This window comes from Ylistrum balloti, unplaced genomic scaffold (genome assembly GCF_031769215.1).
Source record: "Ylistrum balloti isolate Yb309-2 unplaced genomic scaffold, AGI_CSIRO_Ybal_v1 Utg371138, whole genome shotgun sequence".
In the NCBI taxonomy this organism is placed as follows: Eukaryota; Metazoa; Mollusca; class Bivalvia; order Pectinida; family Pectinidae; genus Ylistrum; species Ylistrum balloti.
Genome location: NW_026782624.1, coordinates 122,332 through 135,951, shown reverse-complemented (window position 1 = coordinate 135,951; position 13,620 = coordinate 122,332). Strand labels below are relative to the sequence as shown.

The 13,620-nt window shown below is 36.8% G+C and overlaps 1 protein-coding gene and 1 long non-coding RNA gene across 3 annotated transcripts in view; one reads left to right on the top strand and one right to left on the bottom strand.

Annotated features, from left to right (window-relative positions):
* Positions 1-13,620, top strand: part of LOC132561018 (four and a half LIM domains protein 2-like) — a 55,188-nt gene that overhangs the window by 7,474 nt on the left and 34,094 nt on the right. For both annotated transcript variants that reach the window (XM_060225735.1, XM_060225734.1), the window contains exon 2: positions 6,858-7,058. In XM_060225735.1, coding sequence (XP_060081718.1) covers positions 6,888-7,058 — 171 coding nt within the window. In that variant the 5' untranslated portion in view covers positions 6,858-6,887. The remainder of the gene's footprint in view (positions 1-6,857; positions 7,059-13,620) is intronic.
* The window catches only part of LOC132561021 (uncharacterized), a 29,905-nt gene that overhangs the window by 11,444 nt on the left and 4,841 nt on the right, over positions 1-13,620 (bottom strand). The window lies entirely within an intron of this gene.

Below are 13,620 nucleotides of genomic sequence, written 5' to 3'. Positions count from 1 at the left end.
TTTTGTCAATCATCATCATCATCATCAACAATAATAATCAAATCAAATACACATATTGTACAGTGTACACATACAAAAATAAAAATTATAGATATACATATTGTACAGTGTACACTTATAAAAATAAAAATTATAAAAATACATATTGTTAAGTGTACACTTACAAAAATAAAAATTATGAATACACTTATTGTACAGTGTACACTTACAAAAATGAAAATTGTAGATATACAGTGAACAGCGTACAGTGAACACTTAAATAAATAAAAATTATAAATACCCAAATATGTATGGACAAGAGTTTTGAACTGTCTGTGATGACTACATACACCCACCAATAAGATATAAATCAGATTGTTGATACATTTATCTCAGTTTGTGGAGGTGAGTATTGTCAATACTACTCCTCTAGATGTGCTGGACCAGTTAAGGCTATAATTATAAACAGCTGTTGCTTTATTGTTTTATGAGATTTTATTGAGAATATGTAGAGTACACTTTGTGTACTTCATGTTTGTTTGGTTCATTTATTGCTCCATGAACAGCTAGAAACATCCTGAGACGGGTCTCCTTGTAGTGACAGGTAGCTACCTCATTCAACAACATAATGAAGACGAGTTGTATACCATTCAGGAATTAGGGTTAAGTGTATTGGACAAAGTTACTTCAGTATAAAGGGGTCTATTTCTCAGCTTCCTTAGAAACACTAACCATTGTGGATTCAAGATTGTGGGGTAAAGATCGAATCACGCACCTCAGGTGTACCTGAAGTTATGTAGACCAACGCTTTGTTGGCTGTCCATTGATACTCCAGAGGTTATGTAGGTCAAGGCTCTTTGGACTGTCCATTGATACTCCAAAGGTTATGTAGGTCAAGGCTCTTTGGACTGTCCATTGATACTCCAGAGGTTATGTAGGTCAAGGCTCTTTGGACTGTCCATTGATACTCTAGAGGTTATGTAGGTCAAGGCTCTTTGGACTGTTCATTGATACTCCAGAGGTTATGTAGGTCAAGGCTCTTTGGACTGTCCATTGATACTCCAGAGGTTATGTAGGTCAAGGCTCTTTGGACTGTCCATTGATACTCCAGATGTTATGTAGGTCAAGGCTCTTTGGACTGTTCATTGATACTCCAGAGGTTATGTAGGTCAAGGCTCTTTGGACTGTCCATTGATACTCTAGAGGTTATGTAGGTCAAGGCTCTTTGGACTGTCCATTGATACTCCAGAGGTTATGTAGGTCAAGGCTCTTTGGACTGTCCATTGATACTCCAGAGGTTATGTAGGTCAAGGCTCTTTGGACTGTCCATTGATACTCCAGAGGTTATGTAGGTCAAGGCTCTTTGGACTGTCCATTGATACTCCAGATATTATGTAGACCACCTCCAGAGTGTGTGGTGTGGCTAGAGAGATCCATGTTTATCATTAAGGTGTGTTTTAGTGGCTCTAAAATGTATTGGTGTTGTGTTTGAAATAGCCACAGTTTGATGTTAGGTCTGGAGCCCTTTAATTGAACCCTGGTGTGACCAGCTCTAGGTTCAGTTATCGTATCAGAGGCAACTCTAAGTCTGACAGTCAGGGTTTCTATGTAATGATGTGTCAAGGTCACCTCATCATGTATCATGATTATCCATGTCAAACTCACTGTGTAGTTTGTATATTTGTGTAAATGTTGAACGCTAGTTGATGGCATGCGGAAAATTATCTTACAATACAGAGTTCAGTTAAAAATTCCAGAAACAGCTGTCTACTTTTTCTCCTAGATAAACTGAGATATCAGTGTTTAAAAGACTTGTTGCTCAACATCACTTTGTAGGATTCTGTGTTGCCTGTTTCTATTTAGGAGTTCAGACTCCCATATTCTGATTCGTAGTTAAAATCTAGGTCTTTGAGGAGTAAAGCAGTTCAAATTAGATTTACAATGGTTGATGATAGGTAAGCTCTGTCAGTAAAACTGGAGGTTACACTGCAGTAGAACTGCTGCCTTGGGAACTAAACAGGTTGTCATGTGATGATATGTATATGTCTGTGGTGTTAAATTTACTGCAGTCCTAATGTACATTACAGGCAATGATATCAGAACACAAATAGGCCCTTCATTACTATCAAATTACATGTTCCATGATTCTATGTCAACATTGTGTTAGCAAATGCTTTCTTCATCATTAAAATTTGGCAAGTGTTGGAGACCTATCCCACAAAAAACACAACTGTCCAATGGCTGCCAAACAACCTGCAGCTCAGTGAGTCTGGCTAGAGTTTTAAAGATTCATAGTTGTATACTTATAGGGCTCTGAGTCCATGGATTTAAGCCTAGAGTTCGGAGGTCATAGGTTCATGCCTAGAGTTCAGAGGTCATAAGTTCTTGTCTAGAGTTCGGAGGTCATAAGTTCTCACCTAGAATTTGGATATTATGAATTGATACTAGAGTTTGGATGTTGTGTGAACTTGCCTGAAGTTTGGAAGTCATAAGGTTCAACCTCTTGTTGTCAAGTACAAAAACAAGAAAATTATCTCAGGAAGTTGACACTTTATGCCTGAATTGATTATTCATATATCCACAGCAAAACATAAACATCAAAAGGCTGGATGTCAAATTTCAGGTTCATAATTTAGTGGCCCTATATTAATTAGTTTGTCCATCTGGTTGTCTGTCTGTCCGTCTTTTTTTGGCCCAATATCTCAAGTTTTGTGAGGCAGTTTCACTTATTACTTACTATATCAGATGCCTCTTCAAAGGAAGTGCCGGCATAGAAGTGAATTTTGGGTCCACAGGTCAAAGATCTAGGTCACAGTTACTATAAATAGTGTTTTGCAAAATATCTTCAGAACTGTTTTTGATTACACTCCAACCAATTACTTCTACTCAGAAAGTGCTTGCTCTCAATTGCTTTCATGTTCAGAGGTCAAAGATCTTGATGAAATATTTTACTGAGAAATTTGTTGTTATGACATAATAAAATGAGAAGTTGTTCAAGTACATGTCATGGTCACAAGGCCAAGGGCAAAGGTCAAATTTAGAAATATTTATTTGTATTTCACAAGCACAGATTATTGTGTTCTAATTCAGTAAACAAAATTTCAAAATCAATATATAACACTCAGCTTTAGAGTCTGACACAATGCAGAGCCCTTCCTGTTCTGAGCTTTAGCTTGACATTTCTTTGGTATAGAATAGAATGTTTGGATCATTTATGACAGGCATGATGGACTGGGACCTGGCTGAATCGATCACTCTTCCATATACACTGGGTTTAATGCCTTAAGGGAGGTAAAGAAAAGGCTAAAATTCATCCCTTTCACTACATTCAGAAATTCATCCCTTTCATCATACTCAGAAATTCATCCCTTTCATCATACTCAGAAATTCATCCCTTTTGCCTTACTCAGAAATTCATCCCTTTCACCACATTCAGAAATTCATCCCTTTCACCACATTCAGAAATTCATCCCTTTCACCATACTCAGAAATTCATCCCTTTTGCCTTACTCAGAAATTCATTCCTTTCACCACAGTATAAGTGGTTTACATATCACAGAAATCTTCGACAGTAGTGGAATTTCTGCCATGACAATTTTATATAGCATTTTGAAAAAAGTGGCCGAAATCTTCCAGTGTGACTGAATCTTTTAACTAGTAGGTTCTACTGGTTTGATCCTGGTTGCCATGCAGGAAATGTCATATATAATTAGATTGCTAGCATTCATATCTAAAAATCAATAAAATGGAAAACATGCAGTTGGAAACAAGAGTTAAAAAGAAAATTCTGTGTCAGTATGATGTTTTGTTGTTTTCCTATCTTTGTAATTTCCAACAGATATGTAAAATACTGCAGTTTTTATACTGTTTGTACTAACTTTTTTGTTGGTGGTAATTGAATTGAATTTCCCTTGTACTGTTGAATTGGAAGTTAAAAAAAATTCTTACATTAACGTGATGAAATGACGGAAAAACATACAACTTTAGTTTTAAATGAAGAAAGTGCTTGGATAGATAATATAAGGAAATGTTGTATTATTAACTTAGTGCCTACAAACTTTTCAAAATATGAGCTGGCTCTTGGGAGCATGCATAGAAAAATTACTAAGATTGTAAATTCAGCTTTTGGCTTGGCCAGACTCTATTGGCTTTGATCAGAATGAATCTCTGTATTTTGCAGCAAGACCTTGAAAAGCGTTTGATTTACTTTTGTCCTTGTTGTATCCAGTGGTCGGTAACCTTGAAAACTACATGAAAACGCCATTTAGTATTCCATATCATTAATTACTTAGAGAAATGCATCTCTTACATAATTCCTAAATTTGAAGATGAAATAACACTGATATGAAGTATAATTAGACATTCAGTAGAAAGAACGCTCTGTATGTCAGTATAACTATTGGTAGAGCTTGGAGACTCAATGTCCATGCTAACACTTGTATTAATAAGAGTAAATACAGATATGCACTCCAAAAGGGACAAAACATTTTTAATCATTAAAACCAGTGAAAGTTTTCCTTATTTGGCTTGGGATCTCTGTTACAATTTCACAGCCAAAATTTGAAGGGAGGGAACACTATCATTCAGGGACTGTTAAAAGGCAAATGATGGACTTTGTCAGAATATGAAGACCTGTTGAGAATCAGCAAATTAATTGGCATCAAAACACACAGAAAGTGTAAAACATCAGATATTGTAGAAACCTTAATGTGGATTTATATATTAGCTGGTAATGTTTTTCAACTGTTTTATGACTCCCAAGAACACATGAATATATTTCTATCATACTTTTAAAGTTCAAATGTAACCACCCTACTGTGGGAATTTTTACCAAGCTGATAATATGTTTCCCCACTGTTAAAAGTACATGACCTTGAGAAAGGTCTTTTTCGACCTCTACAAAAAGTTCTTGAAAGAAGTTGCCTAGTAATAAAGGTTTGAAAAAGGTTGTGGCATGAATTTTTGGCTTCCACCAGATACTTGCTTATGTTTGATAGGCTGCTGTTCAATAGCTGAGGGAAACTTTAGGTATGAGGGATACTTGTAGCTGTTGTTCATTATCAGAGGGAAGCTTGGGGTTTGAGGGATGTTTGGTAGGTTTTGGGAGTCAGAAGGCAGCTTTAAGTGTCAGGAATGTGTGGTAGCTGTTTTTAGGGCTAGAGGGAAGGTTGAGGAGTGAGGGATGTTTGGTAGCTGTTTTTAGGGCCAGAGGGAAGCTTGAGGAGTGAGGGATGTTTGGTAGCTGTTTTTAGGGCCAGAGGGAAGCTTGAGGAGTGAGGGATGTTTGGTAGCTGTTTTTAGGGCCAGAGGGAAGCTTGAGGAGTGAGGGATGTTTGGTAGCTGTTTTTAGGGCCAGAGGGAAGCTTGAGGAGTGAGGGATGTTTGGTAGCTGTTTTTAGGGCCAGAGGGAAGCTTGAGGAGTGAGGGATGTTTGGTAGCTGTTTTTAGGGTCACAGGGAAGCTTGAGGAGTGAGGGATGTTTGGTAGCTGTTTTTAGGGCCAGAGGGAAGCTTGAGGAGTGAGGGATGTTTGGTAGCTGTTTTTAGGGTCACAGGGAAGCTTGAGGAGTGAGGGATGTTTGGTAGCTGTTTTTAGGGCCAGAGGGAAGCTTGAGGAGTGAGGTATGTTTGGTAGCTGTTTTTAGGGTCACAGGGAAGCTTGAGGAGTGAGGGATAGTTTGTGTGGTATATATATGTTATGTTGTTCTGTTGGGTGGCATCTGATTTGAGCTTTAGGTATATAAACTTTGAAGGAGTCAGCGTCATGATCAAACAAATGCTAGAGGGTTTATTACAATCATTTGGCCGTATTTCAATTTCTTAACTAACAATTTTCTGTCAATACCTTTGTTGTTCTAGACTTGAGTTGTGTTTTACATGTGTAAGGCGAAGGTTTGTTAATCAAGGGTGTGTTGTAAATATAACTTGTCAGACTTCAAATAAAACAACAGATGTGTTTCTGCTAGAAATGGTTGTTCATTTAACTTCCAATTAAAATGGTTTTGTACCTGTCAGTGTCATGAAATCCTCTTGATGAGTTTCATGAAAATTGATGATGAAATTTGCATGTAAACCAATACATAGGATCCATATCTGGTATTCCGTCAAAATTTTCAGGTTATAGAAAAGAATAAAGATTTCAGAGCTCATTTTATTTTTAGTTAAAGTAGTTGTGTACCTGTACGTGTCTTTATAGATTTGAAAATTGATGATGAAATTTTGTATGCAAGCCAATACATCAGATTCATGTTTGGTATTCTGTCAAAATTTTCAGGTCAGATAAGATTTTAGAGCTCATCGGATAAAGGTCAAAGGTCACCCTTGACCACTTTTGAAATGAAAAGCTTGTTTCCGAAATGTCTTGTGAATCCTTTAATACATTAATTCCGTAATAGGTTTAGATTAGGAGGGTGGGGGGTGTAACAAGTTATGTCTTATTATCAAACAACCATGTTCTTAAGATTTAACTCGAATTTGTTCCTACATTTTTTGGTAGACTTTTTTTAAACAAGTATGGTATTTTGTTAACATGGTCAAAGGATTGACCATTCATTCAAACTTCATTTAGCGGTAGATAGAGTAAAGCCCAATAATGGAGAAAATGAAGAAAAACAGCATGATATCAAAGCATTCCATCCCAGCCTCCAGAACCTGCCACTGATGGCAGGCACCTGCAAGGGGCAACAGAAGAAAAGAATTGAAATTGTATCAGATTCCAGATAACACAAACTCCATGACACAATAAATCTCCAAATTTTTAATGTTAAATATCATTTCAAAAGACTGACCAGAACGTTGGTATATTCTGACACTATGCCACTTTCCAACTATGTTGAATTATCCATGTTATGACACTAATGGAAATATTTTATTTTGCAGTTGATATTTTCTGGAGAATATACGAAAGCTATGGAGCAAAACTACCATAAAGATCACCTGGCTTGCCATAACTGTGATAAGAAGCTAGTTGCCTGTCGCTACATCCTCAAGGAGGAAAACCCTTACTGCATCCCTTGCTACCAGGAGCAGTTCGCTCACAACTGTGAGGAGTGCAAGAAACCAATTGGTCCTGACTACAAGGTCAGTTAGATAGGCTATCCTCTGGTAATTCATGAAGGTGTTAGTGGTTTGATATCATAGAAGCTCTTGAAAGTCAGCAAAACAAAATTTTTTGGAAGTTGATATAGTAGAAATGTAGTAGATAGCTATTATACAGATGAGTTTTTCTACCCGTCCTTACTGTAGTTTATGCTGTCAGGGTTGTTTTACCCATATCATGGAAAAACCATGGATGCATGAAGGTAACAAAGGATTAAAGGACGAATGTTTTCTTGATTAACTCATCTTTATAAAACTTCAAGAAATAGTTGATAATTTACTTGGAACCTCCCCCATTAGATACACTTTATATGTGTAATAGGGAATTTTATGATTAGTTAAGAAAATTATTATTATATATCCTGGTCAGAATGGGATCAGTAAGAAGTATTAAATGTGTAACAAAATCCTCGATCTTGAAATCAGAAACAAATTAGAGGTCAAACTAGGAAGGATCAAAATAAGTCAGGGAGAAGTGCTTATGCTTGAAGGTCGAGAGGACCCAGCGCCTTTTCATGTATGTAAACAAAATTAAATGCTTATTTCACGGATTTTGGAAACAGCATCTTCGTCACTGATTTTCTATTTATTGCTGGCCCCCTGCCAAGTTTCTGTCTGAGGCATAATGCCGCACATTCTGTAAAAAACAAATACAGCATTTCATGTGTAAGTTAAGATAATTAAATAAATATGTTTAGAGAAATACTGGAAATTGAACATGTCTGACTAGTCCTACTGTAGTAAAGTATTGCGATACACTATCATCTCTAGACCTGAGGCAGATATTTCCCATCATAGGTCTGACGTTTTATCTTTCCAGCTTCATGTTGTTTTCTCCTTCAATGAGGTAAATGCTCCCAGATCTAACGGCACAAAGGATAAAAATGATTGTTATCAATCAGTATTTTTGTAAGAAACATGGATAACATGCAGCCTTCAGGTTGTTTATGTTGTTTCTAAAACATCTGACCATATTAGGGCAGTTGGTGTTTGTAGCACTCTTCATCAGATAGATGGACTTTTTATCAGTGTTTAAATGGTGTAGACAAATATAACTGCACTTTCAGTATAATATACACTCTAGCTGTGACAGTTAAAGCTGCAAAGTGGTTCTGTCAGCATTACTTCTTCACAAACCAATGTGTCCTGGCTTCAAAAGTTCATCAGTAGACAAAATTTCATCAGTAACAAATTAAAGCTCCACTGTACACATAAAACAAAGTGTCCAGACTAACAAGGTTCTACTGTATACATAAACCAAAGTGTCCACACTAACAAGGTTCTACTGTACACACAAACCAGAGTGTCCATACTAACAAGGTTCTACTGTACACACAAACCAGAGTGTCCATACTAACAAGGTTCTCCTGTATACACAAACCAAAGTATCTAGACTAACAAGGTTCTACTGTACACACAAACCAAAGTGTCCAAACTAACAAGGTTCTACAAATAAAAATGTCCAGACTAACAAGGTTTTACTGTATACACAAACCAAATTGTCCGCACTAACAAGGTTCTACTGTACACACAAACCAAAGTGTCCGCACTAACAAGGTTCTACTGTACACACAAACCAAAGTGTCCGCACTAACAAGGTTCTACTGTACACACAAACCAAAGTGTCTAGATTAACAAGGTTCTACTGTACACAAAAACCAAAGTGTCCACACTAACAAGGTTCTACTGTACACACAAACCAAAGTGTCTAGACTAACAAGGTTCTACTGTACACACAAACCAAAGTGTCTAGATTAACAAGGTTCTACTGTACACAAAAACCAAAGTGTCCACACTAACAAGGTTCTACTGTACACACAAACCAAAGTGTCCACACTAACAAGGTTCTACTGTACACACAAACCAAAGTGTCTAGACTAACAAGGTTCTACTGTACACACAAACCAAAGTGTACAGACTAACAAGGTTCCACTGTACACACAAACCAAAGTGTCCAGACTAACAAGGTTCTACTGTATACATAAACCAAAGTGTCCACACTAACAAGGTTCTACTGTACACACAAACCAAAGTGTCCGCACTAACAAGGTTCTACTGTACACATAAACCAAAGTGTACAGACTAACAAGGTTCTACTGTACACACAAACCAAAGTGTACAGACTAACAAGGTTCTACTGTATACACAAACCAAAGTGTCCAGAATAACAAGGTTCTACTGTACACATAAACCAAAGTATAGAGACTAACAAGGTTCTACTGTACACACAAACCAAAGTGTCCAGACTAACAAGGTTCTACTGTACACACAAACCAAAGTGTCCGCACTAACAAGGTTCTACTGTACACACAAACCAAAGTGTCCAGAATAACAAGGTTCTACTGTACACACAAACCAAAGTGTCCAAACTAACAAGGTTCTACAAATAAAAATGTCCAGACTAACAAGGTTCTACTGTACACACAAACCAAAGTGTCCGCACTAACAAGGTTCTACTGTACACACAAACCAAAGTGTCTAGATTAACAAGGTTCTACTGTACACACAAACCAAAGTGTCCAGACTAACAAGGTTCTACTGTACACACAAACCAAGCTGTCTAGACTAACAAGGTTCTGCTGTACACACAAACCAACTTGTCCGCAAGTGTCTTAGTCAAATTATATAGGCTCCCTTTTATACTTTGTTGTGTTCTTTCGATTTTTGCAACTGCAGGATCAGAAATTAAGCAAACTGGCTGATAGGTGGTTATCTAGGATTTGACAGTTTGTTACAGTTTTGTTTCTAGAAAAGGACTGGATGGATTTCTCCCATATTTCACATGTAGATTCCTTAGTCTCTAGTTGTGTTTTTTTTTTTTTTTTTTTTTGAGGTTGATCAGGAAAAACAGTTGCTGACATGCAGCTTAGTTTTAATTTGACATGTAATGATTATTGTTTGCTGGTTCTTAAAAGGAATTTCCAAATTTCATAAGTTAAGAGCAAGTTAAAGGAAAACAGTGAAAAGATCCAGTTTTGAAAGGATGAGTGAAAATCAAACCATGGTGGGTGCCAATTAATATATGTTTCCGATTACATGTTCTAGTAATGCTAAATAGTGGAAACCAATCAAGATCTGTTTCAGATCCCTTCTTCTAGTAATGCTGAATGGTGGTTACCAATCAAGATCTGTTTCAGATTCCTTCTTCTAGTAATGCTAAATAGTGGAAACCAATCAAGATCTGTTTCAGATCCCTTCTTCTAGTAATGCTAAATAGTGGAAACCAATCAAGATCTGTTTCAGATCCCTTGTTCTAGTAATGCTTAATGGTGGGCACCAATCAAGATCTGTTTCAGATCCCTTGTTCTAGTAATGCTGAATGGTGGAAACCAATCAAGATCTGTTTCAGATCCCTTGTTCTAGTAATGCTGAATGGTGGGCACCAATCAAGATGTGTTTCAGATCCCTTGTTCTAGTAATGCTGAATGGTGGAAATCAATCAAGATCTGTTTCAGATCCCTTGTTCTAGTAATGCTGAATGGTGGAAATCAATCAAGATCTGTTTCAGATCCCTTGTTCTAGTAATGCAGAATGGTGGAAACCAATCAAGATCTGTCTCAGATCTCATGTTCTGATATTGCTGAATGGTTATTGCCGTTTGTTTCATGTGGCAGGCTCTCCTTGTTGACTGTTTGTTCTTTATGAAAACTCATTATCTGGACAAAATTATCTCCCTATATTATAACACACAGAGGGAGAAAGGCTCAAATTTTGACATACCCAACAATAAACAGATGTATGGTCATTCGATTATGGTGCTAAAACGGTGCTGTATTGTAATGATGGCAGCACCTTACAGGAAAGTTTTTCTTCTGACCTTTCCTTGATCATCTACTGATTGCCAACGCAATCACGTCACTACAGCTGTTCAATAACAAGGTCTGTTAGGCTCTTTGTCAGTTAGGTTGAGTTAAAAAAAAAGTCCAGGCACTGATGCCAGATTGTCTTCCAGCCGAGTTTTGTGACGTCAAACCAAGTTCTGGTTTCCTTACAAATATAGCTTGATATCTGGCCATCTTATTAATATCATAAGATAAACTGAAGTTGCAAACAGATTTCCCAATGGACTCAAGCTCTCAGATGAATTGGATGATAAAGTCACACTCACAATTATGTTTGACAGTGGTGAAGACATTCATGTTTTTGCACTGATGAAACTGATAGAAGTACCACACCGTACACTTTCTCATAGATGTAATTTGAAATTATTAGGAATATGCTTAAGCCTGTTTTCATTGGAAATTCTTGTTTTATAATCCATCATATATTTTGATGTGTTTTCTTGGTATATCATAAAGATGATAGATGGGTTGTCACAATCAGCATGTTTAACTTCTTTGTGTCTGTAGTATGTAGTTCAGATTGCCTGTCTGTGTAGATTATCTGTTCTTACAACTGGTAAAAAGTACTAAATGTCACATGATTTGATGTCTTCACAAGTGATGTTGAAAAGAATCTTTCCACCCAGCTTGTTTCTCCTGGTTACATTGCAGCTGAGTCTGGGTTCATCCCTGGGACGTCTGAAGACTAAGTAGGTCACTGGGAGGTTTACTGTTGTATTGGTCAATATTTAGGTCACAAATATAGCTGCATGTAGTCATGGTCTGTTGAATGAGATCCAGTTCTCCAGTAGTACTACTGACCAGTCACATCAGTATCAACCACAGGTCAATAGAAATGGAGGGAGGACAGCTGACTAACACTGTAACACTGTTGACCCAATAATGAATGTCTGGTTAAGTTTGTTGGAGTGTGTTTTGGAGATGTGGAATTTGGCAAGTGACTTGAACAGGTATTGGAGGCTGTGTTCTTTGTTGATAGACAATGTATTGTTGTAATATCAACAATAACCGTTCAAGCCAATAAACATGTTTATATATAATGGAAGATGGAGGTCAGTTTGAGGTAAAACACTGTTTTGACCTTAATAGCTTCATGCTGGTCAGTGGCATTGTTTCATGCTGGTCAGTGGCATTGTTTCATGCTGGTCAGTGGCATTGTTTCATGCTGGTCAGTGGCGTTGTTTACCGACATTCACTCAAACAAAGAAAGTAAAACTTTATCATATACCATTTTAAACCTTTAAAAAGGGAAATATGTCACGTGAAGGCTTTAATTTGTTTAATTCTGTTTAAATGAAGTTTTCTAACTTTTGAACACATGCTGGTATAGGTATGTAGCCCTCTGTTAGTGATGAACATTAGTTCTATGTGAACAGACGTTGAGTTGAAGTGGATTTGAAATGAGTTCAAAATAGTCACAAAAAACCGAAGATGAGCAAAAACAAACGTAGCTAAGTAATAGGATAAGTCAGAAAACAAAATAAATAAGTGAAATGAAAAATTTCAGGAACTCAGCTGACAATGTCAAGTCGCATCAGCGCCATAAAGGAATGAGGAACGGAACATAATGGACATAAATTTTGCATAATCAAATTTTAGCATATTAATTTTTAACAAATAAATGCAACAATGAATATGCAGTACTTGCCTATCCGGGACATGAAGAAACTACAGTCAGCTGTTTCATTCTTAAATGCAATATCTTTAGTGCAAAAAGGTATGATGACAACAAAATTATGTACAGTTACCATGGTTACTGTAGTTACCATCCTATATGTACTTACTTCAGTTTAGTTTCCTGTTATGTGTAATGGTGTTGTATAATGTCTGCAAGTCAGATCAGATTAAGAAATAACAGAGGTGTACCTGGGAAATCTATTAAGAGAATTAACAATCTTAATATATTGTACACATGCCAAACCACACTAAGATAATATCTGTTGGGTGGGCCTAATAGTCTCTGTGGTTTGTCCATTTTTGTCTGATAGAAATCAGTTTTATTTGGCCATTTGCCCTGAAGTGAATGTTCCTGACCATCTAATGGTCCTTTGAAATGCTGAACTTCACAAAGTCATTGGCCACATATACAACCTTGACATCAGGGTCATTAGCCATGTGCCCAACCTTGACACAAAATTATTGACTGAGCATTTAGTACATAGAATTCAGTTCAGGTCCCGTTTCCATATTTCTGATGTAGGAATCAGGGTAAGTTCTAAGTACATTTATTTGATTTGTTAAAAGGCCAATCTGATCAGTACTCACTAGAAAGGGCTGTTTAGGTCAAACTCCCTCATTTTGTCCAGTTCAAATCTGTTTTAACATTTAAACTCAATTATGTACAATTGCCTAACTTCATATGCTGTAGACTTACTACTACACTATTCAGAGTTATGGCCCTTTGTTCTCGAGCATCAAATTGCCAGGAAGGAGATATATATCATGCAAAGCAACACTTACTGCAGTAATTTCTAGATGACATCAGTCTGCCTTTGTTATGTAAGAACTAGTTTCAAGTAAACATCAGTTATATAATTGGTTAGGTATCACATTAATCATAAATGTCTTGCCTTACACCAATAATTGAAAAATGTGTTTACTGTTAACTAATAGCAAGATCATTTCCTTTGGTGTATATGCAAGTACTTAACAATGTCAAAATATTGCTCAGAAAAACATAGCAGTGTAACACGTAGGTTTGA